The 27,743-nt window shown below is 41.6% G+C and overlaps 3 protein-coding genes across 19 annotated transcripts in view; 2 read left to right on the top strand and 1 right to left on the bottom strand.

The window, feature by feature from the left end:
• Positions 1-5,734, top strand: part of LOC309853927 (uncharacterized protein) — a gene marked incomplete at its 3' end in the record, with an annotated part of 55,683 nt that extends 49,949 nt beyond the window's left edge. Inside the window, exons 5-7 of the mRNA XM_082712529.1 lie at positions 3,411-4,742; positions 4,872-5,091; positions 5,626-5,734. Of these exons, the coding sequence (XP_082568655.1) occupies positions 3,411-4,742; positions 4,872-5,091; positions 5,626-5,734 (1,661 nt within the window). The remainder of the gene's footprint in view (positions 1-3,410; positions 4,743-4,871; positions 5,092-5,625) is intronic.
• The window catches only part of LOC309852752 (uncharacterized protein), a 642,676-nt gene that overhangs the window by 143,985 nt on the left and 470,948 nt on the right, over positions 1-27,743 (top strand). The window lies entirely within an intron of this gene.
• Positions 1-27,743, bottom strand: part of LOC309852777 (KRAB domain-containing protein 5-like) — a gene marked incomplete at its 3' end in the record, with an annotated part of 579,551 nt that overhangs the window by 167,120 nt on the left and 384,688 nt on the right. The window lies entirely within an intron of this gene.

Genomic DNA, 27,743 nt, shown 5'->3' with positions numbered 1-27,743 from the left:
TTGACAGACAGAGATCACAAGTAGGCAGAGAGGCAGGCAGAGAGAGAGGGGGAAGCAGGCTCCCTACTGAGCCCAATGCAGTGCTCAATCCCAGGACCCTGGGATCATGACCTGAGCCGAAGGCAGTGGCTTAACCCACTGAGCCACCCAGGCGCCCTTTTTTTATTTTTTTAAAGATCTTATTTATTTATTTGACAGACAGAGATCACAAGTAGGCAGAGAGGCAGGCAGAGAGAGAGGGGGAAGCATGCTCCCTACTGAGCCTAATGCAGTGCTCAATCCCAGGACCCTGGGATCATGACCTGAGCCAAAGGCAGAGGCATTAACCCACTGATCCACCCAGGCACTTCTTTTCACAGAGCTCTAACAAGGATTCCCAGGAGAGGAAAATGGCCTTGTAATAGGGGGCGCTAGACACATCACATCTCAGGAACACAATTAGATAAAACCAAATCACCCTCAGTACTCCAGAAATGGCCATGAAGACTGACAGATCATACTCCCCAAGTTACAGGAGAGAAGACGCCACATCATAGATGGCAGAAAGTTTGGAGACATGGTTGAGGGAGGGAAGAATTACAGTGCTATGGAAGGCAGGGATCCCTGGTTGTGGGGAAAGTGGTATGACAGAGGGAAAGCACAGGAGGATGTTTCTCCAAAGCCCCTGGTGTGCAAAACAAGAGGGGTTGAATTTCATGAGTTCTTGGAACTAGCACAGCAATCCCTTGCCTAGAGTTCTAAAGGTCAGCAGACTTGGCTGGGATAGAGCCAAGAAGGTGCTGTGCTACTCCTGGAGAGAAGGAAGGCAAGCAACCTGGGTACAGACAACCTGCAGACAGAGATCAGAAGAATGACTGGGGGACACAGTGGGAAGAGTATTCACTAGTCTAGGAGTGTTTCCCTGTGAGGAAACATTCAGTGGGATATGTATCTAAGAACACAGGAGTTAGATGGCAGCATTTCCTTCTCCTGCCCTGTAGCATAATCTCAGAGCAGTGTCCCAGTGTCCCAGTCAGTGAGGACATTGGCTGTCTGGCTTGCTTCCTAAGCCCCAGTCCCCTGTGCTCTGGTTGGACTGACCATCTCAGTCTAGCTTACCTCAGGCCCAGAAAGGTGGGCCCCTGCCCACACCACATCTCCTGAGCAGAGAGTTCTGCACAACCTCCGTTCTGGTGAAGGTGATTTCAGGTCTCATTTCACAAGCAGACCAGAGCTCACCTAGGTAAAACTGACCACATTCAGACCAGGGAGCAAATACTGTCTACAGAAGGCAAGGAGAGCCTCTGCAGACCACTGACTAGAAGGATGTAGCAGGACACATCACTGGCTTTTCTAACACAGAGAGGAAGGCAGACTTAGACAAAATGCCATGATGGAAGAATTTATCCCAAAAGAAACAAAAAAATACGGCCATGGTCAGAGATCGAGGGAAGCGGTTGTCAGTAACATACGCAATGGAGAATTAAAGGCAACAATCATAGGGATACTCACAGGTGAGAAAAGAGTGCTGAGAACTTTACCACAGAGGCAAGAGTTAAGAGGGGAAAAAATGGAGCATATGGGTGTCTCAATTATATCTGATTCTTGGTTTAAGCTTAGGTAGTGATTTCAGGATCCTAGGATCCAGTGTCAGTGTCGACATTCAGTGTGCTACTTGATACTCTCCCTCTCCATCGGTAGCTCCTACTCATGCTCTTTCTCTCTCAAATAAATAAATTTTTAAAAAAATAAATGATATTAACAATGCAATAAATGAGGGGCGCCTGGGTGGCTCAGTGGGTTAAGCCTCTGCCTTCGGCTCAGGTCATGATCTCAGGGTCCTGGAATCGAGTCCTGTATCAGGCTCTCTGCTCAGCGGGGAGCCTGCTTCCTCCTCTCTCTCTCTGCCTACCTCTCTGCCTACTTGTGATCTCTCTCTCTGTCAAATAAATATATAAAATTTTTTAAAAAATTTAAAAAATAATAAAAAAATTTAAAAAAACAATGCAATAAATGAGATTGAATACAGGATTGATGCAATAAACAGCTAGCTGGAGGCAACAGGGGAAGGACTTTCTGACCTCAAGGACACAAAAAAGGAAAATAATCTGAGCAAGAGAGAGATTAGGGAACTCAGTGACTGCATCAAATGTTGTAACATCCCTAGGTCTTGGGCTTTTCTGTGCTGGGAGAGTTTTGTTTCCAAATATAACTTAAATTCCTGTTTCTGGTGTAAGAAGAGTTCCCATTTATTTGGTAGAGGGTAGATAATTCAGTCTTAGTGACTTGTGCAATTTTAGGAATTATCTATTGTTATTGTTTTTATTCCTAAGTTATCTGATTTGGTAGTATATAAATGCTGACCAAGTTAAAGCACAGCCAGTTTTAGTATTTCGGGTAAACTGGGCATTTCATTCATTGTTCTGTTACTATTCTCGTCTCTATTTTATTTATTTCAGATTTATCTTTATTACTTCCTTGTACTACTAAATTTCATCTAAGTTTTTTCCTTTCCTTGTTTCTCATGGAAAGTTAAGTTTTTCTTTTTTTTTTTCTTTTTTTAAAGATTTTGTTTATTTATTTGAGAGACAGAGATCACAAGTAGGTAGAGAGAGGAGAGGAGGAAGCAGGCTCCCTGCCAAGCAGAGAGCCCAATGCGTGACTTGATCCCAGGACCCTGAGATCATGACCTGAGCTGGAGGCAGAGGCTTAACCCACCAAGCCCCTCAAGCACCCTTCCAGCTCTTTTTTTTTCTTTTTTTTAAACTCAGCTATGTATTGTCTAAAAAGAAATTTGAAAATGGAAAGTCCGGTAGACAATGTTTAGCAGAAATAAACAATACAAACAATAGAAAAACAGCACAGAAAAATTAAATTAGGATTCTTTAGGGTCGTTTATAGATCATGTCATCTGTGAGCACAGATAATTTTACATTTTCTTTTTTCAGTTTGAATTCTTTTTGTGTGTTTTTTCTTCCCTAGTTCTGACTAGAATGTCCAGTACTATGTTGAAAGGCAGTGGTAGGTTTACTTCATTATTTCATTTATGATCATAGAGAAGAAGCTTGCAATCTTTACCTATTGAGTATGTTGGATTTTTTTTCTATTTTGTTTATTTCAGTTTTATGTTTAAATAACCATCCTTCTAATTTTACACTCATGTGGCACTTTTCCAGATTATTTGAGATGCAGGAAGGGATTTGTGCTAGAACATGACACTATCACAGAATTATCTATTAAGATATGAGGTCAGTATGTTGTCTTCCAAGGTGTGGTGTCCATGGAAGAAGGAAATTCTGATGATTCCTTCCCAGCCATCTTTGTGACACTCTCTGATTGACTGGAAGCTTGTATGTTACAAATCATCAGTATATTCATCTGAAAATAGTAAATGCAATGAGCTTCCTTTTCTCTTATTTGATATCTTTCAGCCAAATCTTCACATGACATTCAGAATTTCCTGCAAAAGCCGAGCATAGAAGCTTCTTTCCAAAAAGTGACGATGAGTAGATACAAAAATAGTGCTCTTGAAAATGTATACTTAATGACAGACCGGGAAAGTAATAGAGAGAGGGAAGGGCATCAAGGATACCATGAAGGACGTAGCCCATCTGAGGCAGTGGCATCTAATAAGACTCAAAATGACCTGAATAGTGAAAGATATAAAACATCGTGGAAAACCTACCTTTTTAAGTCAGCTGCTTCCACAAAGCAGTGTGTTTCTGTCAGCAAGAGCTCCATTCAAGTATTCCAACATAGCTCTTTGCAGAAAGACAGTTTGGACAATCTGGAAAGTTATCTAGTCTGTGCTGAAAACAATGATTGGAACCATTTTCAAAACGGGATTGGATTGATCCCATCAGATACTTCTGAAAATCAGAGATTGAATTATGAAGAACAAAGTGTTAAGCGGGATCCATACGAGAGAGGCTTCACTGAGGAGTCGACCCTCCAGAATGACCAGAGCCCTTCCAATGGAGACAGCAATGCTCAGTGCCCTGAATCTGAGAAAACACTTAACCAGGGCTGCAGTGTTCAGAGACGTGCGAGGACTCAGTTTTCAGAGAACCAGTATGAATGTTATAAATGTGGGGAAGTCTTTCATCAGAGGTCTAACCTTATTACACATGAGAGTATCCATTTGGGAGAAAATCCTGATGAATCCAGTCAGTGTGAGAATGGTCCTCAGCAGTCCTCCAATATTGGTGATGATCAGAGAATTCTTGAGGCCAAAAACCCATTCAGATATGCTAAACATGGTCCCACATTTAGTCAGTCATCAAGAGTAAGTAGAAACAAGACAATCTCTAGCAGGGAGAAAACATGCATTTTTAAGGGATATGGTAAAGTCTTTGACTGGCACTCAACCCAATCTCAGCATCAGCAAATGAATACTGAAGTGAAATCATACAAATGTGAAGAATGTGGTAAAACTTTTAAGTACTGTTCATCCTTAAGGAAACATAGGCAAATCCATACCGGAAAGAAACTCTATGAATGTAAAGAGTGTGGCAAAGTTTTTAAAATTTGCTCAACACTTGTTCAACATCACAGAATTCATACGGGAGAGAAACCTTACAAATGTGAGGAATGTGGTAGGTCCTTTAGTCAGCAGTCAAACCTTAATCAACATCAAAGAAGTCATACTGGAGAGAAGCATTACAAATGTCAAGAATGTGGCAAGGCCTTTAAGAAGCCCTCATCCCTTGATCAACATCACAGAATTCATACTGGAGAGAAACCTTACAAATGTCAGGAATGTGGTAGATCCTTTAGCCAGCAGGCAAACCTTACTCGACATCACAGAATTCATACTGGAGAAAAGCCTTACAAATGTCAAGAATGTGGCAAGGCCTTTAAGGAGCGTTCACCCCTTAATCAACATCATACAGTTCATACTGGAGAGAAACCTTACATATGTCAAGAATGTAACAAGGCCTTTTCACGGAGGTCATTGCTTAGTAAACATCACCGAATTCATACTGGGGAGAAACCTTACAAATGTGAGGAATGTGGCAAGTCCTTTAAACAGCGCTCAGTCCTTAATCGACATCACAGAGTTCATACTGGAGAGAAACCTTACAGATGTCAAGAATGTGACAAGGCCTTTAAGTGTCACTCAGCCCTTCGGAATCATCTCAGAACTCATACTGGAGAGAAACCTTACAAATGTAAGGAATGTGGCAAGGCCTTTAAACAGCGCCCACACCTTACGACACATCACAGAGTTCATACTGGAGAGACACCTTACAGATGTCAAGAATGTGACAAGGCCTTTATGTTTTACTCAACCTTTACTAATCATCTCAGAACTCATACTGGAGAGAGGCCTTACAAATGTGAACAATGTGGCAAGGCCTTTCAGCAGAGATCATCGCTTACTGCACATCACAGAAATCATACTGGAGAAAAACCTTACAAATGTAAGGAATGTGGCAAGGCCTTTTCATTGCGCTCAAACCTTCATAAACATCACAGAACTCATACTGGAGAGAAGCCTTATAAATGTGAAGAATGTGGCAAGGCCTTTCAGCAGAGATCATCGCTTACTGCACATCACAGAAATCATACTGGAGAAAAACCTTACAAATGTAAGGAATGTGGCAAGGCCTTTTCATTGCGCTCAAGCCTTCATAAACATTGCAGAACTCATACTGGAGAGAAGCCTTATAAATGTGAAGAATGTGGCAAGGCCTTTACCCAGCGCTCACACCTTACCAAACATCACAGTAGTCATACTGGCAAGAAACTTTAAAAATTTAAAGACTAGGAGTAAGGACTGTAAAACCCTTACATCACAGACCTTGCATCTGATATAACTGGAGAATAACTATACACATCTAAAGAAGTCCATCCTCTCCCTGAAACTCACACCATTGTAGTTATATGGGAGCAACACGGTAAAATGTGATGAATGTGGTAAGACCTTTAACTGGAATTCAGTCTATACTCTGTGTCCCAAAATGCACACTAGATTCAAACCCTAGTAAGAAGATGATTGTGGAAAGACCCTCATTTTAATATACAGTTTTGTAAACACAGAAAGTGCTAAAGAAGGTAAATTGAATCATACAAATAATTAAAAAACTCTGATTGAACAACTAATGTCAATAAATGTCACAGATACCACGTAAAGGAGTGTATCAGTCCCTCTATTCAGACAGTACTCATTAGTCCAAGGAAAAAGATCACGTTAAACACCTGGAAAATGTATATGCTGTTATGTTGGAAAGATTCAGTGGGGGAGTTTTTACAAGGGTACAATTAGTTTTGATGTGCTTTTTATTATATGGAGCCTTTTTGAGGTTTTTGACCAACAAAATATTAATGTACTTTATTCTCAAATCACTTCTGGAGATTGACTGACGTGTACTGGGTGCATGAATCCGTGAGCCTGATTTTTGCTCCATCAACGGCATCCGATGCCCTGTTGCACTCGGGGGGACTCACACATCCCAGATTTTCCTTGGAAGATGACAACTGTGTAATAACATAAAGGAAGAAAATCCAAATGGAGACACTGCTTAGGGTTATAGCATTGATGTAAGTTGCCATGAAATAGGTGTTCAGAACAATATTTTTCTTTTTTTTTTTTTTAAAGATTTTATTTATTTATTTGACAGACAGAGATCACAAGTAGGCAGAGAGGCAGACAGAGAGAGAGGGGGAAGCAGGCTCCCTGCTGAGCAGAGAGCCTGACGCGGGGCTCGATCCCAGGACCCCGAGATCATGACCTGAGCCAAAGGCAGAGGCTTAACCCACTGAGCCACCCAGGTGCCCCGAGAACAATATTTTTCTTCATTTACTAAAACTAAAGAACTTCCTGAATATTACACATACAAGGTTTTCCTGATTGCTCTTTAAGGAAAAAACAGTGGTGCACCAGCTAACTACTGATGTATCTTCGTAATAGTGATCTTTAGAGAATAGGAGTGGATGCGATTGAAAGGAAGAAATCCTCCCCCATAACAGAGAGAGGTTATCTAACTCTTCCCTACCATGCCATATAGCTGGACATACACATCTGTTGCGACTGTCAGCAGCACTGGAACTTACGGAAGTCACTTCCACATCATGATATCAGCTATGGGAGTTAACGCTTGTATTCCGTATTTTGAACAAGTGTAACGGTGGATTTGAAATGCATAACTTAGTCTATGTGTGAATTTAATGTACTTCAATTAATCGAACATAATGGTTTTTAATAGTTAACATGAATTTGTGATGAGTGGTGTGTTATTCTACCACCAAGCTGAACCTATCTCTTTTTTTTTTTTTTAAGATTTTATTTGACAGGGAACACAAGCAGGGGGAGAGAGAGGAAGAAGGAGGTTCCCCACTGAGCAGGGAGCCTGATGCAGGGGTAGATCCCAGGACTGGGGTCACGAACTGAGCTGAAGGCAGATGCTTAACTACTGAGCCACCCAGGCAGCCCCTATATCATTTTACTGAAAGGTGTACACAACTGGTGTTATCTGTCACCTATTTGGTAATGGAAGGGAATAATATTCTCATGATACATTCTCTCAGTGACCTTAAGGTTGAAAAGATGGGTGATTTCCCCGCCTAGTTTATCTAGTGTATTATTTTCTCCTCCTTGTGCTGACTGTGATATTACCCATATATTACAGGTTTTGTGGGGTTTTTTTTTTTTTTGAGATTTTATTTATTTATTTGACAGACAGAGATCACAAGTAGGCAGAGAGGTAGGCAGAGAGAGAGAGAGGAAGCCTGCTGATCAGAGAGCCCCATGTGGGGCTTGATCCCAGGACCCTGGCATCATGACCTGAGCCGAAGGCAAGGCTTTAACCCACTGATCCACCCAGGTGCCCCTTGTGGGAGGTATTGTTGACATTTTAGCTCACCTGATCCGTAGTGCTGCTACTTGCCATCCACTTTGTGTACTCAGCACTTTTGCAGGGACCTTGAGTGGACACCTGCCCTGCTCGCTAGTGTGTTTCCTATGATGTGGTTTTGGAATATAGGGGAGGTTCTGTGGGGTGGAGTCTGGATCCTATGACCAAGAAAGAATTTTTGAGGATGTCTTTGGTGCAAAATTTTGGTTTGTTAAAGCATGGGGACAGGACTCGTGGGCGGAAAGTGCTGCTCCTGTGGGGTTGTGAGGCATGGCTGATTTCTCTCTATACTATGGGCTTGGGGGAGGTAAGGAAAAAAAAGAAGTTTTGAGAAAGAACATTCATATATTAAAGAAGATTCAGGGGATCTTGGGGGCCTTGCTGTTGTCATGGTTGTTTACCCCTCTCGTAAAGCATTAACGATAAGATATTTGAATTATTCCGGAAGCAGGATTACATTCCTCCTATCCAACCCTGTCCTTTTCAGTAGGCTGCAGGTTTAAAAGAAATTCAGTTTTATTTACATTTCCTTCAGCCTCAACCTCCCAAAATTTTAAGGAGAAGAGGGTGATGGTAGGGCTTCAGGAATCTGAGTTATGGGTCACTGGAAGTTCAGCTATAGATAAAAGAAGGCTTCTTCCTTGTAAATCACTAGGACATTTGTAAACCGAGGAATACTCAGGTCTTGCAGGATTGTGATCTCTACCAGGTAACTATTTGTTTCTCCTTTAAGGCACCCAGGAGTGCATGAGGAATGTCTCATATATCCCGTGGGGGGTGGGGGTTCATGGGGTGTCAGTTTCTGCTTCATCCTCAGCTTGCCTTCTGTTCTCTCATCACCTAGACAACACTCTGTAGAGTCACAAGGTAATGTTACTTGAGACATGGCAATCAGATCCACCTCTGTGGGCAATCCTCTGTCCCTTTTCCCAAGCTTTTCCCATTCTGTGTTCTCCTAGAGAAGATGCCCACAGAGCTTACCCATGCTGGCATTTCTTTGAATAGCCAAAAGTGGACTTGAACTGGGATTCTCAAGCACTCCACCATGACCCATAATAAAGGTATGTTCTCCATTTATTGGTGGGGGTCTTGGTTTGAATCACGTGCCCATGTTACCATGCTGTATAGGTCATCGATAACCCGGAAGTAGGAGAAACCTCCCAAATGGAGTGACACTGTAGCCCAGGTCACAGATCGAAAATACATAAAATAAAAAAGTGAGCATGTAGACTGCAAATGTCTCAATTTGCACAATGGACTCCATGGATTTAGGAAAAGAATTTCTATTTGTTTTATTTCCTAGTTATCTCTGGATTTATAGCTATATTTTTGCTCATTTTTTCCCCCAGGTAATAGGCATCACAAACATCTTTTTTGCCTGGGTTGTGCAGGAGTGTCTTCACTAAACACTTGAGACTAGAGAGCTGGAAGGCCAATGGGTATTAATTCAGACATTAAACCCTGGGATGTCGCATGTGAATCTATGTAGAACTTGATGAAATCACCATCCTTAGAAGCATAAGCCCTATTAAAAGAAAATGTAAAAATTGTGTCTACTGTGGGTAGGGGCCCAGAGGTGGCTCTCTTCAGTCACTGTAAAGGCACAGGCAGCTCTTGGTGGTCTCATGTCATAAATACATGTAATGGGAGAAAGGAATTGGCAAATGTGGTGGGTTTCTGAGGAGTGGGGAAGACCTACTTTATCTTCATGATTTAACTGAATTCCTATTTATTACTGAAGATCGGATGCTGTCGGATCATATTTACCGAAATTGCCCAAACCTAATTTGGTAGCACTGGATAAACCTAATTGGTGATGCGCTCATGTGGGCATAGCTTTCAAAAGTCACGTGTTAGAGAAGCTGTTGGCGGTGAAGGAGCCTTCTGGACACTGGGGTAGGCAGGATCAGCAAGGTGTGTGCTGTGGTTGAACACAAGCACTGCTCTCCCAGGGATAAAAGCCCAATCAAGATTTGAGCCACTGTAGATAGGGGACCACTCAGGGAAGCTGCTGCTGTGCATTATGGGAACTTCCTGTCTATACTCAGTGTCATATTCAATACCCTCCCTGGCTCTGGCTCTGTCTGCTGTAGTTTTGGAATGTAGGTGAGCTTCAGTGGGGTGGAGTCTGAAGCTGATGACCAAGAAAAAATTGTTGAGGCATCTTTGGTGCAAAATGTTGTTTTATTAAAGCATGGGGAGAGGAGGAGGGCAGAAAGAGTTGCTGCCACCAGGGTCATGAGGGGTGGCTGATGTTATACTATGGGGTTGGGGAAAGGTGAGGAATAAGGGAGTTTTCAAAATGATTTTTGTATGTCGAAGACTCATAGGATACTGGAAGCCTTGCCATTGTCAAGTTAATGTTGTTTTTCCCTCTTAGTAAGGCATCACCGTGAAGATAGTTGGGAGTTTTCTGGAGGAACATTACATTTTGCCCTCTTCAAGCATCTGTCAATGGGCTGCAGACTCTAAGGTCACTTAAACATATGTACATTCCCTTCTGGATGCTGGGTAATTGATAGACATGCTTTGTTTTTGTAAATTTCTAGGACATTTGTAGAACAGAGGGACACCCATGTCTTGCAGGATTGTGATCTCCATAAGTTAACTATTTGCTTTTTCCTTCAGCCAGGAGCTTCTGAGGAATGTCACATGCATCTCATGGTGGGGGAGTTGAGGGTGTCAGCTTCTGCTTTGTCCTCAGCTTGCCTTCTGGTCCCTCATCATGTCCATGACATGGATTTGTTGGAGGAACAGTTCAACATGAAATATTAATCTGCCTACAAAGGAATGTAACCCTGCCATTTGCCTCAACATGGGTGAATTAGTATTATGCTAAGTGAAATAAGTCAGAGAAAGACAAATACCGGATGATTTCACTCCTATGTAAATTCTAACAAAACAAGTGAGAAATGAGGAAGAGAACAAGAAAGGGAGAGACAAAGTTAGAAACTGACTCTTAACTATAGCAAGTAGGCTGGTGGTTGTCAGAACAGAGGAGGGAAGGCGGTTAAATGAGTGATGGGATAAGGAGTGCACCTGTAAGGCGCACTGGGTGTGGTATGGAATTGTACACTGAAAGGAATGTTACCTTGTATGTTTACTAACAGGAATGTAAAGAAAAACCTTTAAAAAGTGCTTTTTGCAGATGTGAGAAACTTTGTGTCTTCGGTCACCAAAATGTACTTTGGAAAGAAATTGAATCATTTATCCTTTCTCATTTGCTGATGATATCAAACTTTTGACTCTTCTTATTTATATATATTTATATATACTTATATATTTTTTTGAATATTTAATTTATTTATTTGACGGACAGAGATCACAAGTAGGCAGGGAGGCAGGCAGAGAGAGAGGAGGAAGCAGGCTCTCTGCGGGGCAGAGAGCCCAATGCAGGGCTCCATCCCAGGACCCTGAGATCATGACCTGAGCAGAAGGCAGAGGCCCTAACCCACTGAGCCACCCAGGTGCCCCGACTACTCATATTTTTCAGTCAATATGTATATATTTGCATAATTTCAATAAGCAATTTTTCTGCTTATGATAAGACACAATGACCAATGCTGCTTTTAGCGTGACTAGTGGCTCAGTGGGTTAGGCATCTGCCTTTGGTTCAGGTCATGATCCCAGCATCCTGCGATTCAGCCCAGTGTCCATCTCCCTACTTACTGGGGAGTTGCCCCTTTCCCTGCTGATGCTTACTCTGTCTCTCTTTCCCAAGCAAAGTACTACAACAAACAATTTAAGAAACCCTGGTTATATCGCCAAAGCTTTCTGTAGGATGTCCTAGCTGGAAAGAGCTGCGTAGACTCAGACATGACTCGAGAATTATAAGGGATTAAGATTCACTTTATGAAACAAATGAAGCCCCTTTGGAAAGAGCATCATGAGATTTCTTGACAGAGTTCCCAGCAGGCTTACTGTGTGAGTCAAGAAGATCATTTCCTAACAGCTGCAGGAACCTAGAGCTGTTTGAGGGACTCCAAGAAGAGAGGAGTTCACCCAAATCCATAGGTGTTCCACGCATTGTGCGGTGGCAAGGATTTGGCTTGTCTTCTTGCCTGGAGAGGCTGTTTAGAGTTCTGTCTAGGGGTGCCTGGGTGGCTCAGTCAGTTAAGCATCTGCCTTCAGCTCAGGTCCCAGGGTCCTGGGATTGAGACCCACAGAGGACTCCTTGCTTGGCAGAGAGCATGCTTCTCCCGTTTTCTCTGCCTGCTGCTCCCCCTGCTTGTGCTCTGTGTGTGTGTGTGTCAAATAAATCTTTGAAAAACAAAAAAAGTTCCATCTGGAGATTCAATATGCAACATTCAGCAAAGCTGCTCTTAAAGTCTTTAAGTCAAACCTCTGTTCTTGGGGCACTTATGTAAATAACCAGGCCAACTTTTCTGTGTCATTGCCTCCTGAAATGACTTTGACTCAACTGACCTATTCTCAGGCCGGGATCATTGATATGAAACAATCTACATGTTAAACTTTTAATATGTGAAGCTCTCAAGGAAATTTCAGATGGGGGAACTGAAGAGAGTCAGGATAGACTCTCTGTCCTTCCAACCCCCAAATGTGCCAACTTGGTCTATGGATTATTTGACTTCAAGGTACTTGAGAATGTCCAGGCCCAAGAGAACATTTCCCTCCTCCCTTAAGCACCCAGCAGAATTATTGAGGGTCTTCCCCAGCATTAGGGTTATTAGCAGAGAAAAGTTTGTCTCAGGGACTGATCCTTAAGGTAGAACAAATATGTCATTACAAACTATGTGCTCTTATCAGTCTATAAAAGTGTTTTCCTGTGTGCTGAAACTTCAGGCCCTGGTTCTTTTGCCTTAGTTCAGGACCACACTTGTAACTCTCTCTTTTTTTTTTTTTTAAGATTTTATTTATTCATTCATTTATTTATTTATTTATTTTATAGAGAGAGTGAGACAGAGCATGAGAGGGGAGAAGGTCAGAGGGAGAAGCAGACTCCTCGTGGAGCTGGAGACTGATGCAAGACTCCATCCCAGGACTCTGGATTATTATGTGAGCTGAAGGCAGTGGCTTAACCAATGGAGCCACCCAGGTGCCCACACTTGCAACTCATCTGGCCTGACAGTCTCTAGAATTTCCATGTCTATGTGGATTCTCTGTATGTACACTGATTTAATTTTATTTTCTCCTCTTTATCTGTTCCTGACAGTTTCTTAATCCAGCCTAAATGAAACTTTAAGGGGAAAAGAATTCTTGTTCTCTTACACGGTTTGATTCTAAGGCCTCAGTTCCTGGTATTTTACTTTTTTTTTTTTTAAAGATTTTTTTAAGTTGTTATTTATTTGATAGACAGAGATCACAAGTAGGCAGATAGGCAGGTACAGAGAGAGGTAGGGAAGTAGGCTCCCTGCTAAGCAAAGAGCCTGATGTGGGGCTTGATCCCAGGACCCTAGGATCATGACCTGAGCTGAAGGCAGAGGCTTTAACCCACTGAGCCACCCAGGCATCCCCTATTTTACTTTTTAAAGTGTAAAAACAAGGTGGAACAGCAGAAGTATTTCTACAGGAGTTGATTTTTTTTTTAAGATTTTATTTATTTATTTCACACAGAGAGAGATTACAAGTAGGCAGAGAGCACGCAGAGAGAGGGGGAAGAAGTCTCCCTGCTGAGCAGAAAGCCCAATATGGGGCTTGATCCCAGAACCCTGAGATCATGATCTGAGCCAAAGGCAGAGGCTTAAGCCACTGAGCCACCCAGGTGCCACTACCAGTTATTTTTCTTTAAGTCATTTTAAATTTTCTTTTTTTACATTTATGTTATATATATATATATATATATATAAACAAAAACTATATATATATGTATATAGTTTGTATATGTATATAGTTTGTATATGTATATATAGTTTTATATACATATATATATATAGTTTTTGTTTTTTGTTTCCTCTCATTGTATTCAATTTTGTTTTTGTGGAGATATGTTTTTCTTTCCTATTTTGGGATCCTTTTCTTATTTCTTTTTCCTCTTTTCTTTCTTTCTTTTTTTTTTTTTTTTTTTGATTTTATTTATTTGACAGGCAGAGGTCACAAGTAGGCAGAGAGGGGGGCAGATGGAGAGAGAGGAAGCAGGCTCCCTGATGAGCCTGGAGCCTGGATCCCAGGACCCTGGGATCACGACCTGAGCTAAAGGCAGAGGCTTTAACCCGCTGAGCCACCCAGGGGCTCCATCCTTTTTTTATTTCTTATTTTGGATTTTCTTCTACCAAGCCAACCAAAATAAACCCAGGGTCTAGTTTCTGGATCTAGTTGTCTTCTATTCTAATTTTTGTTTGATTTTATTTTCTCTCCCCACCCCACCCCCCTTTTTTTTTTGTTCGTTTTCTGATTAGTGTACATTTTTTTCTGGTGTCATTATTGCTGTTTTTGTATGTTTTTCCCCCTCATTCATCTATTCTTTTCTGGATGTAATGACAAGATGGAAAAACTCATCCCGAAAGAGAGAACAAGGGACACTACTCACTACCATGGATTTAATCAATATGGATATAAGTACACAGAACTAGAATTCAAATCAACAACTGTAAAGATACTAGCTGGGCTTCAAAAAAGCAAAATGACACAAGAAAATTCTTAACTGGAGCAATAAACAAAATCTAATCAAGTTGAAACCTAAAAGGCTATTACTGAGATGCAATTTAGGAAGGAGGCTCTAACTGCTATGGTAAATGAGGTAGAAGGGAGCATCAGTGACATAGAAAACAAAATAGAGAATAAGGAAGCTGAGAAAAAGGTAAACAGCTATTGGATCACAAAGTGAGGATTCAAGAGATCAGTCATAGCACAACGTAAAACGAGTTAGTATAATTGGGATCCTAGAGGAAGAGGCAGGGTTGGGGGCAGGAGAAGGTTTATTTGAGCAAATGATAGCTAAGAACTTACCTAATCTCAGGAAGGAAATAGACATTCAAGTCCAGGAGGCACAGAGAAACCCCCTGCAAAATCAATAAAAATAAGTCAACAACATAGAATAGTGAAGCTTGCAAAAATCAGAGATAAGGAGAAAATCCAGAAAACAGCTCAGGACAAGACGTCAGTAAACTACCAGGGTAAAAAGAGATGGCTGGCAGCATACCTAACCACAGAGATCTGGCAGGCGAGAAAGGAATAGCATGATAGAGTCAATGTACTAAATGAGAAAAATATGTAGCTAAGAATACTTTATACAGTAAGCCTGACATTAGGAATAGGAGAGATAAAGAGCTTCCAGGCAGAACAAAAACCATAGGAGTTTATGATCACTAAACCAGGCCTGCAAGAAATATTAAGGGGATCCTCTGACCAACGAGGGAGTCCAAAAGAAGAAACACTCAAAAGAAACAGAGACATTTTCCAAATAGTGACTTTATAGGTAATATGATGGTGCTAAATTCCTATTTTTCAATAATCACTCTGAGTGTAAAGGAACTAAAAAGTTCCAATTAGAAGACACAGGGTAGTCAATTCAATTCAAAACAAAACAAGACCCATCAATATGCTGCTTAGAAGAGACTCATATGAGAGCCAAACACACCTCCAGATTGAAAGTGGGGGGTGGGGTGGAGAACTATTTATCATTTTAAGGGACATTGAAAGAAAGCTGGAGTAGCAATCCTTATACCAAACTAGATTTAAACCAAAGACTGGTAAGAGGTGGAGTAGGACACTATATCATAATAAAAGGGTCTATCCAATAAAAAGAACCATCAGCTGTTAAATATTTATGCCCCTAACTTGGAAGAAGCCAACTGTATAAACCAATTAATAACAAAATAAAAGAAACACGTGGATAATAAAATAATAATAGTAGTGGACTTCAGCACTGCACTCACAGCAATGGACAGATCATCTAAGCAGAAGATCAACAAGGAAATGAGGGCTTTAAATGACACTGGACAAGATGGACTTCACAGATATATTCAGAGCATTTCATCCTAAAGGAAGAGAATACATATTCTTCCTGTGTTTGCATGGAACATTCTGCAGTATAGATCACATATTGTGTCAAAATCTGTCTCACCTGGTACCAAAATATTGGAATTTTTCCAGGCATATTTTCAGAGGCTTTAAAACTTGAACTTAATCACAAGAGAAAACTTGGAAGGAACACTAAGACTTGGGGGTTAAAGAGCATCCTACTAAAGAATGAATAGGTTAATCAGGAAATTAAAGAAATGCTTTTTAAAAAATCATGACTCAAATGAAAATTTAAAAGCAAAAACAAAAACAAAATCAATTCAGAACCTTCACGTTGTAGCAAAGGCAATCTTATGAGGGAAATAGATAGTAATGCAAGACATTCCCAAGAAACATGACAAGTCTCAAACACACAGCCTAATCTTACACCTAAGGAGCTGTAGAAAGAATGGCAAGGAAACATCAAATGCAGCAGGAGAAGAGAAATAATAAAGATTAGAACAGAAATCAATGAAATTGAAAGCAAAAGTAGAGTAGAACAGATTAATGAAAATAGGAGTTGGTTCTTTGAAAGATTCATTAAGGTCTATAAACTCCAGGCCAGACTTTTCAAAAAGAAAATTGAAGAGCAAAAAGAAAAGATAAAGGACCCAAATAAAATCAAATGAAAGAGGAGAGATCACAACCAAAACTGAACAAATATAAAAACATATTGTGAGCAATATATGTCAACAAATTAGGCAATCTGGAAGAAATGCGTTGCATCCTAGAATCACATGCCCTATCAAAACTGAACAGGAAGGGTGCCTGGGTGGCTCAGTGGGTTAAAGCCTCTGCCTTCAGCTCAGGTCATGATCCTAGGGTCCCAAGGACTGGATCTCTGATCCTTGGGGAGCCTGCTTCCTCCTCTCTCTCTGCCTGTCTCTTTGCCTACTTGTGATCTGTAAAATAAATAAAATCTTTTTAAAAAACTGAACAGGAAGAAGCAGAACACCATAACTGGCAAGTAAATTGAAGCAGTAATCTAAAATCTCCCAACAAGCAGGAATTCAGGATTAGAGGACCTCCCAGTGGAATTTTACCAAACATTTTAAGAAGAATTAATTTGCTTTCTTCTGAACCTGTTTCCAAAAACAGCAATGAGGGTGCCTGGGTGGCTCAGTGGGTTAGGCCGCTGCCTTCAGCTCAGGTCGTGATCTCAGGTTCCTGGAATCGAGTCCTGCATCAGGCTTTCTGCTCGGCAGGAGGCCTGCTTCCTCCTCTCTCTCTGCCTGCCTCTCTGCCTACTTGTGAGCTCTGTCTGTCAAATAAATAAATAAAATCTTTAAAAAAAACCAATAAAACAAAACAAAAAGACAGCAATGAAAGGGAACCTTACAAACTCATTCTATGAAGCCAGCAATATTATCTTAATCCCCAAGTCAGACAAAGACCCCACTAAAAATGAGAATTCTAGATCAATATCCCTGATGAACATGAATGCAGAAATTCTCAATAATACACCACCCACTACGTTCCAACAATACATTAAAAGCTTTATTTACCATCACCAAGTGGGATTAATTCCTGGGCTGCACAGAGGGTTCAATATCCCATCAGTGTGATATACCACATTAATAAAAGAAAGGATAGGAACCATATGACCCTCTTAATTGATGCAGAAAAAGCATTTGACAAAATATAGGGTCCTTTCTTGATAAACACTTTGCAGTGTGGGGATAGAGGTAAAGTACTTCAATATCATAAAAGCCACTATGAAAATCTCACAGCAAATATCATGCTCAATGATGAAAAACAGCTATCCTCCCAAGGTCAGGAACACAGCAGGGATGTCCTGCTATGTTCACTGCTATTCAACATAATATTAGAAGTCCCAGCATCAGCAATCAGACCACAAAAAGAAAAGAAAGGAAAGGCATCTAAATTGGCAAAGAAGATATCAAACTCACTCTTTGCCGATGACATAATATTTTATGTAGAAAGCCCAAAAGAGGGGCTTCTGGGTGGCTCAATTGTTAAGTGTCTACCTTCAGCTTGGGTCATGATCCTGGGGTTGTCAGATCGAGGCCTGCATGGGGCTCTCTGCTAAGTGGTAAGCCTTGTTTTCCCTCTCCCACTCCCCCTGCTTGTGTTCCTGCTCTCACTATCTCTGTCAGATAAATAAATTAAATCGTCAAAGATTGAAAACCCAAAAGACTTCACCCAAATATTGCTGCAATTGAATCAGGAAGTAAAGAAAGCGGCAGGATATAAAATCATTGCAGAAATTAGTTGCATTTCCATACAGTAACAATGAGACAGAAGAAAGAGAAATTCAGGATTCTATGCTATTTACAATAGCACCAAAAACCTTAGGATACCTAGAAATAAACCTAACCAAAGAGATGAAGGGCTGTACTGAGAAAACTATAGAACTCTCATGAAAGAAATTGAGAAAGCCACGAAGAAATGGAAAAACTGTCCATGCCCATGGATTGGAAGAACAAATATTGTTACAATGTCTATGCTACCTAGAGCAATCTACATATTCAATTCAATCCCTATGAAAATGCCATCAACTTTTTTCTCAGAGCTGGAACAAATAATGCCAAAGTTTGTATGGAACCAGAAAAGACCCAAATAGTCAAACAAATGTTGAAAAAGAAAACCAAACTTGGTGGCATCACAATTCTGGCATTTAAGCTCTATTACAAAGCTGTAATCACCAAGACAGCATTGTACTGGCACAAAAACAGACACGCAGATCCGTGGAACAGAATAGAGAACCCAGAAATGAACCCTCAACTCTATGGTCAACTAATCTTTGATAAAGCAGAAAAGAATATCCAATGGAAGACAGTCTTTACAGAAATGGTGTTGGAAAATTGGATAGCCACATGCAGAAGAATGAAACTAGACCATTTTCTTGGCCATACACAGAAATAAACTCAAGATGAATGAAAGACCTAAATGTGAGAAAGGAATCCATCAAAATCCTAGAGGAGAACACAGCCAGTAACATGTGTCACCTCAGCCAGAGCAACTTTTGTCTAGACACAACTCCAAGGCAAGGGAAACAAAGGTAAAGATGAACTATTGGGACTTCATCAAGGTAAAAAACTTTACAGTCAACAAAACCAAAAGCCAGCCAAGGGACTGGGAGAAGATATTTGCAAAATGTCTTATCAGATAAAGGACTAGTATGCAAAATCTACTTATCAAAGTCAACACCCAAAGAACAAATAATCCAATCAAGAAAAGGACAAAAGACACAAAGAGCTCTTTCTCAAAAGAAGGCATACGAATGGCCCACAGAAAAATAAAAAAATGCTCAACATCACCCAGCATCAGGGAAGTACAAATCAAAAGCACAGTGAGATACCACCTCACACCAGTCAGAATGTGTAAAAGTAACAAGTCAGGAAACAACAGATGTTGGCAAGGATGAGGAGATATACCAGCCCCCCCTTACCCTGGTTGGTGGGAATGTAAACTGGTGCAGCAGCCACTCTAGAAAACCATATGGAGGATACTCAAAAAGTGAAAATAGATCTATCCAATGCCCTAGCAATTGCACTACCCTGTATTTACCCAAAGAATACAATCATAGTGAATCAAAGGGGCTCCTGCACCCCAATGTTTCAAGGAGTAATGTCCCCAATAGCCAAAATATGGAGAGTCCAGATGTCCAGTAACGGATGGATAAAGAAGACATGGTATGTATATCAAAAATGAATCTTGCCATTTGCAGTGATATGGCTAGAACTACAGGGTATTATGCTAAGCAAAGTAAGTCCATCAGAGAAAGATAATTAAACTATGATTTCACTCAAATATGGAATTTCTTAAACAAAACAGGACCATAGGGAAGGCGAGGGGAAAATAAAATAAAAGAAAATCAGGTAAGACAAGCCGTAAGAGACTCATAACTCTAGGAAACAAATTGAGGGCTGCTGGAAGGGAGGTGGGTGGAGGATGGGGTAATTGGGTGATGGGCAATAAGAAGGGCACATGATGTAATCAGCAGTTGGTGTTGTAAGTGATGAATCACTAAACTCTACCACTGAATCTAGTAATACACTATATGTTCATTTATTGGATGAAAAAAAAATAAACTGACCTCTGTGCATCAGACCCAAAACACAACATGAACACAGAGTTGTGGATAAAGAAGAACAGTAGCTTCATTGCTTTGCCAGCCAAGGAGGCCTCAGCAGTTCAGAGCCTTCAAATCTGCAGCCACCCAGAGGAAGAGGCTGGGGGTTTGTAGGGAAATAGGGTATTATGGCTGATTTCCAGAGGAAATCTTGTGTCTGTGCTGTCAGCCCTGTTCTTCATGTTGTCAGGGTGGAATCAGATTCCTGAAACAATAGGCTCAGAAGGTAGGAAGGGAGGTTGATAGAAGAGAGAAAACAGTTTATTTAGTTTGAAATGGAGTCTTGCTGAAGCAAGAATGCAGCCATTTTTGGTTTTGGTTTTTTAATTGAGAACAGCTAATCCAAGTCATTCAGGTCTTTAAGATTTGATTTGTTTATTTGAGAGAGAGACAGCATGAGAGGAGAGAAGGTCAGAGGGAGAAGCAGACTCGCCATGGAGCTCGTAGCCCGATGCAGGGCTCAATCCCAGGACTCTGGGATCATGAGCTGAAGGCAGAGGCTTTAACCAACTGAGCCACCCAGGCACACCGCCATTTTGGTTTTTGTTCAACGTGATTTGAAGCAGTTCTGGTTCAGTCACCAGGACAAGCATAGGAAGACAACTTCATATTTTACAGTGAGAAGGCAGTCCACATTTTCTAGAATGGGTAAAATAAAGAAAAAGGATAAAACACCAAATTTCAGTGAGAATGTGGATGAATTAGAATTCTCGTATTGCTGATGAAAGGGTAAAAAGTAGATTCACCTTGCAAAACTTCACTTTTTGTTAAGTGGTACTTAAGAAAATAACTATTTATCTACCAAAGAGGAGCATTTTGTCACCCTAAAATATCTGATCAGTGAGGAAGGCATGGATCTAAATGTGCTCACAATCATCGACTTGGTTCCTGTTCTGTGCCTGGTCACCTCTCCAAACGCTTCCCCATAGGCTCAGGTGTGGAGTTGAAAGATGATTATCACCTGAGCCCTCCCTCTCTGGTTCTATCAACTGGTTTGGGTGAAAACAACAGTGTTGTGTTAATTGGGGGCACCAGGTGATAATGAGGCCAAGTGATCCTGAGTAAAGCACGAGGGCTTCCTGTTATTTTTTGAGAGTTGAGAGCAGGCTTTGGCTCAAGGAGAGGTCAGAGGGACTCTCCTACAAGAGTCAGGGTGGGTCATGTCCATGCAGCACGCAGTTCCTATGCTGTAGCTGAATTTTGGGCATCTGTGGAAGGGGAGGCTCCCTGAGAGCAGGGAAGGAAAAGTCAGGGATTGGTCTTCAAGTAGGAGCTGCTGACAAAATGTACGAGGAAGCTAGAACTTCTCTGCATTTCATGGTCCAGTCCTCAGGTGAGCAGTTTATACGTGAAGAGACTCTGTTGGTATCGTTAAGGGCTTTTTTTTTTTTTCATGATATTCCTGTGATTTCTCCACAAACACCTTGTGAGAAAGAAATCTAAAGGACGAGGGGAAAGAAGAAATGGCCAATTCTTGGGTAAGTCTTGTGTCCCAAGTCAGAGACCATGCCATGTTTTTCTCCTGAAATTCCTTGCATTAGAAGTTGAAAATGTGGGTGCCTGGATGGCTCAGTGGGTTAAGCCTCTGCCTTTGGCTCAGGTCATGATCTCAGGGTCTTGGGATCGGGTCCCACATTGCGCTGTCTTCTCGGTGGGGAGCCTGCTTTCTCCTCTTTCTCAGCCTGCCTTTCTGTCTACTTGTGATTTCTGTCAAATAAATAAATAAAACCTTAAAAAAAAAAAAGGACTTAAAAGAAAAAAGAAATGGCAAATGTTGGGCTCCTGGGTGGCTCAGTTGTTAGGCGGCTGCCTTTGGCTCAGGTCCTGATCCCAGGGTCATGGGATGGAGCCACATGTTGGGCTCCCTCCTCAGTGGGAAGTGTGCTTTTCCCTCTCTCACTCTCCCAGCCTGTGTTCCCTCTCTTGCTGTCTCTCTCTCTGTCAAATAAATGAATGAACCTTTAAAAAATAATAAAAAAAAAAGAAGTTGCAAATGTTGATTCCTCTAGTTTTTAAGTTTCTGCATCATGTTTTCACCTATTTATAAAACCTTTCCAGAAATGACACTCAGGGTTAGGTCTTTAGGACACTTCTCTCCTATATCCCAGATCCTTCTCTTCCATGTCTCCAACCAGGCTTCTAGTAGGGCCATCAGTGTTTGTCACTGAATTAAAGTCCTGCGAATGTTGAAAATACTCCTCGGTGACAGATCCGCAGGGGAAGGTGGTGAGTTCAGGTTTCCTATTGCTGCTGAGGTCTGTTCCTGGGATCTCAGTGAAGGAAAACGTCATAACTAGGTCCCACCTGGATACTTTACCAGCTCTCTCTAGCCCAGAAGGAAAACAAACAAACAAACACAAATACCCATGATGGATATGAGATCCAGAATAACTGGCAATGTTTTCAGACTGCAAATAGGTGTAAGTGTGGGTCTTGTTCTTGAGAATGTGAAAAAGATGTTCTACTTAAAATATGATGGGGGGGGGCACCTGGGTGGCTCAGTGGGTTAAAACCTCTGCCTTCAGCTCATGTCAAGATCCCAGGGTCCTGGGATCAAGCCCCACATTGGGCTCTCTCCTTGACAGGGAGCCTGCTTCCTCCTCCACTCTCTCTGCCTGCCACTCTGCCTACTGGTGATCTGTCAAATAAATAAATAAAATCTTAAAAAAAAATAAATCATTGGGGATGCTGGCATGGCTCTGTCATTAAGCATCTGCCTTCAGCTCCGGTCATGATCCCAGGGTCCTGTGATGGAGCCCAGCGTCAGGCTCCCTGCTCAGTGGGAGGCCTGCTTCTCCCTCTCCCACTCCCTCAGCTTCTGTTCCTCTCTCACTGTCTCTCTCTCTATATATAAAATAAATAAATAAAACATTATAAAAAAAAGATAGGCATCTGGGTGGCTCATTCGGTTAAGTTTTGGACTCTTGATTTCTGATCTGGTTGTCATCTCAGGGTCCTAGAATGGAGCCCCATTTCTGACTCTGCACTCAGAGGCAAGACTGTGAGATTCTTTCTCCCTTTCCCCTGCCCCTCCCCTCTTCTCCCTAAAATATAAATAAGTCTCTAAATGGAAATAAAAATTAAAATAAAAAACTTCACCAGTAGCCTTCTTGAAAGAGTTCCACTCCCAATATATTTCAGGAAAACCAATGGACGCCTCTTTCCATGGCAGTGGTTTGGGTAGATACGCAGGATATACCTTTAACCTCTTGGGGTTCCCTATGCTCATGGTCTCCAGATGTGACAGAAAATCACTGCATGTGCAGCATCTGCCTGTATCAGTTGTAGGTGTGGGAGCTGACAAGTGAGATTAGTGTGATGGAGAAGTTAATGGTTTTTGCTGTGTCATTAGCCATAGCATACTTTGCTAGGAGCTTCCATTTTTATTTTAATCTATTTATTTATAAAAGATTTTATTTCTTTATTTGACAAACAGAGATCACAAGTAAGCAGAGAGCCAGGCAGAGAGAGAGAAGGAAGCTGGCTCCTTGCTGAGCAGAGAGCCTGATGTGGGGCTCGATCCCAGGACCCCGGGATCATGACCTGAGCCGAAGGCAGAGGCTTTAACCCATGGAGCCACCCAGGCGTCTCTATTTATTTATTTATTTATTTATTTATTTGTAATGTTCCAAGATTCATTGTTTATGCACCACATCCAGTGCTCCATGCAATACATGCCCTCCTTAATACCTACGACCAGGCTTACCCATCCGTCCTCCCTGACCCCCCCACCAAAACCCTCTGTTTGTTTCTGAGTCCACAGTCTCTCATGGTTCATCTCCCCCTCCGATTTCCCCCAACTCCCTTCTCCTCTTCATCTCTCAATGTCCTCTGTGCTATTACTTATGTTCCACAAGTAAGTGAAACCATATGATAATTGAATCTCTCTGCTGGGCTTATTTTACTCAGCATAATCTCTCCCAGTCCCGCCCATGTTGCTACAAAAATTGGGTATTCATCCTTTCTGATAAAGGCATAATACTCCATAGTGTATATGGACCACATCTTCCTTATCCATCCATCTGTTGAAGGGCATCTTGGTTGTCTCCACAGTTTGGCGACTGTGGCCATTGCTGCTATAAACATTTAAGTACAGATGGCCCTTCTTTTCAGAACATCTGCATCTTGGGGGTAAATACCCTGTAGTGCAATTGCAGGGTCATAGGGTAGTTATATTTTTATTTTTTTCTTAAAGATTTTATTTATTTACTTGAGAGAGAGAGACAGTGAGAGAGAGCATGAACCAAGAGAAGGTCAGAGAGAGAAGCAGACTCCCCATGGAGCTGGGAGTCCGATGCGGGACTCGATACCGGGACTCCAGGATCATGACCTGAGCCGAAGGCAGTCGTCCAACCAACTGAGCCACTCAGGCGTCCCAGGGTAGTTCTATTTTTAATTGCTTAAGGAGCTTCCTGTCTTCTGCTGGGTTTGGAAAATTGTGAGCGGCCAGCTTGTTACATTATAAAATGTGTGTAATCTTGGAATATTTATAGTCCTTGAGATTGTCTATGGACTTTATTTAAAACAAAATAGATATTTATGGGTCTGTTTATACTCTTATTCACTTGTTTTTAGATTTGATTTTATATATATATGTGAATTCATATGGTATTTGTCTTTTTTTGACTTATTTCAAATAGCATAATACCTTCTGGGTCTATCCACACTGTCACAAATGTCAAGAAACAATAAAAAAAGCAGAAAGAGACCCATAAAGACCATGAATAACCTGCTGGTTACCAGAGTGGAATGGAGAAAGATGAGGGGCAAAATGAGGAAATGGGAATGGGAAATACAGGCTTCCAGTCATGGAATTAACAAGTCCTGGGGGGCGGGGAGTGGCACCTGGGTGGCTCAGTGGGTTAAACCTCTGTCTTCCGCTTGGGTGGTGATCACAGGGTCCTGGGTTCAAGTCCCACATCAGGCTCTCTGCTCAGCAGGGAGCTTCTCCCTCTTTCTCTGCCTGCCTCTCTGTCTACTTGTGATCTCTGTCTGTCAAATAAATAAATAAAATCGTTTAAAAAATCACATTTTAAACATTTTTAAAAAGACCTCAGTCCTGAGGTGCCTGGGTGGCTCAGTGGGTTAAGCCTCTGCCTTCGGCTCAGATCATGATCTCAGGTTCCTGGGATCGAGCCCCACATCGGACTCTCTGCTCCGTGGGGATCCTGCTTCCCCCTCTCTCTCTGCCTGCCTCTCTGCCTACTTGTGATCTTCCTCTCTGTCAAATAAATAAATAAAATCTTTAAAAAAATAAATAAAAAGACCTCAGTCCTGAAATTAATGGAAATTACTACTCCCACATCTTTCTAACAGCCCTTGAATGCTTTTAACCACTACTATTCTGTATTTTGATGACAATAGAGTGGATTTGAAATGCATAACATAATCTATGTGTGAACTTAATGTATATTAAAGTAAAACTTACTGGTTTTTAAATTGTTAACATGGATGTGTAATGAATGACATATTATCCCAGCACCAAGGTGAACGCATCTCATTTTACCAAAGATTGTAGGGAACTGATGGTATCTAGCCCCTATTTGGTAATGGAGTGGGATAATATTCCCAAGAACCCATATTCTCAGTGCTCTGAAGGTTTAAATGACGTGTGATTATTTTGTCCCCCTAATATTGTATCCTCTTCTCTTTGTGAACGCTGCAGTATTATGACGGATATGTTGCTAATCATGTGGAGGTACTGTTGGTGTTTTAGCTCTCGTGCTCCATGATACTGCTACTCGGCATACACTTTGAGTGCCCAGTCATTCTGCAGGGACCCTGAACGGGCTCCAGTCCCTGTCACTAGTGCGTTCTCTAAACAACACAACGCAGAGTCACAAGTTAATGTAACTGCTAAGACAGTCCCACCTAACCCTTCTGAGCCACCATCTCTCCTTTTTCCCAATTCTTTCCCCTCCCAGGGTCCTCGGAGAAGACTCCCACAGAGCTGACCTAGGCCTGTTTTGGTCTGAACAGCCTAATGCAGACTCCTTCCTGGTATTCTAAAGCACCACGGCCCCAGATAGAGGTATGTGTCTCACTTTGCATGTGGGGGTGTTGTTGGGGTGTGTTTTTGAAGTACACATGCACATCTAACAGTGCTGCGTGTGTAACAGGTACCTCCTAAGTAGAAACCTATCCCAATAGGAGTGATATTGTAGCCCAGGGGAGAGAAAGAGAAGATTGACATTATGAGCATCGGGTGTTCTACTTAACTGATAAATTCTTGAACACTATGTGTGAAACTCATGATTTAGTATATGTTGGCCCATTAAATTTTAAATTAAAAAAAAGAAAATACAGAAGATGAAGAATTAGCATGTGGAGGAGGACAACTGCCCTGAGTTGGATACCAGAGTCCCTGGATTGAAAAAAAAAATGGCTCCTACTTGTTTTATTTCCTAGTTGTCTCCAGAGCCCCAGTTGTATTTTTCCTCTTTTTGTTGCCAGCTACGTAGGCACCGCAGCTGTTCTTGTTTGCTGAGTTGTGGGAAGAGTGTCCTCACTAAACACTTAATTGAGATTAGAGAGATGGACCAGCAGTGGGTGTTAATCCAGACATTTAGCACGGGGATGTGGGATGTAAATATAAGTAAAACAAAATGAAGGCACTAACCTTGGAGAGTCCAGTCTTATTAAAAGAAAATGTGAAGAACTTTTCCCATGTGGGGAGGGGCCTGGAGGGGCTCCCTTTAGTCACTGCAAAGGCACAGGCAGCTCTTGGTGGGGTCATCTGTTGAATGCATGCAATTGAGAAAGGGAATTGGCAGATGTGGTGGGTTTCTGAGGAGTAGTGAAGTCCTGCTTCGTCTTCATGATTTAATCAAATTCCTGTGTTACTGAGGACCGGATGCTTTTGGATGACAATAATGACTGTGATGGCCCAGGCCTAGATCAGTGGCAGTGAATAGGGGAGGCATATCAGATGATGTAATCATTCGGGTGTAGCTTTATAGCATATGGCAGAGTAGATGTGGGACATGAAGTAACCTTTTGGACAGTGGAATAGGCAGGGTCAGCAAGGCGTGTGCTGTGGTTGCTCCTGAGCACTGGTATCCCAGTTATATAACGCCAGCATGGGTCAGATCCACTTCAGATGGGGGACCTTTCAGGGAAGCTGTTGCCCTGCTTTGTGGGACCTTCCTCCCTTTAGTCAGCACCTTGATGAGTATATCCCCTGCTCTGGCTTTGTCCTTTCTATGATGTTGGAGGAGCTGTTCAACAGGGAGAGGCTGTGGGCTTTTCTGCCTCCAAACAGACCCATGTGTTCATTGAATCCTGAATGAATAAAGACTGGGTTTATAGATATAGATATAGATATAGATATAGATATAGATATAGATTGGAGATTGATGATAGATGGATGATAGAATATATATAGTTTGGAATATTTAAATCGCCCTAAAAAGGAATGAAATCTGGCCACTTGCAGCAACACGAATGGAGCTGTAGAGTATTATGCTAAGTGAAGTAAGTCCAAGAAAGACAAATACCATATGATTTCACTCCTATGTGGAATTAAAAACAAAACAAAAACAAGTGTGCAGTGGGAAAGACAAAAGAAAGGGAGAGGCAAACCAAGAAAAGAACCTTGACTATAGATCATAACCTGATGTTGCCAGAGAGGAGCTGGGTAGGTGCGCGCATTAAGTGGACGATGCAGTTTATGGGGGGCACTTGTGATGCGTATGGGGCATTGTATGGAAGTGTACAACTGCTGTGGTACTGCTGAAGCAATGCTACCTATATTCTAACTGGAATATATACAAAAACCTTAAAAAATGTTTTGTTTTTACAGATTTAGAAAACTTTTTGTGTTAGGTTGACCGACTTGTAGCAGTGGCACAAAA

The sequence above is a fragment of the Mustela nivalis genome (assembly GCF_964662115.1).
Source record: "Mustela nivalis genome assembly, chromosome: 18".
Lineage (NCBI taxonomy): Eukaryota > Metazoa > Chordata > Mammalia > Carnivora > Mustelidae > Mustela > Mustela nivalis.
This window is presented reverse-complemented; position numbering and strand designations above follow the sequence as displayed.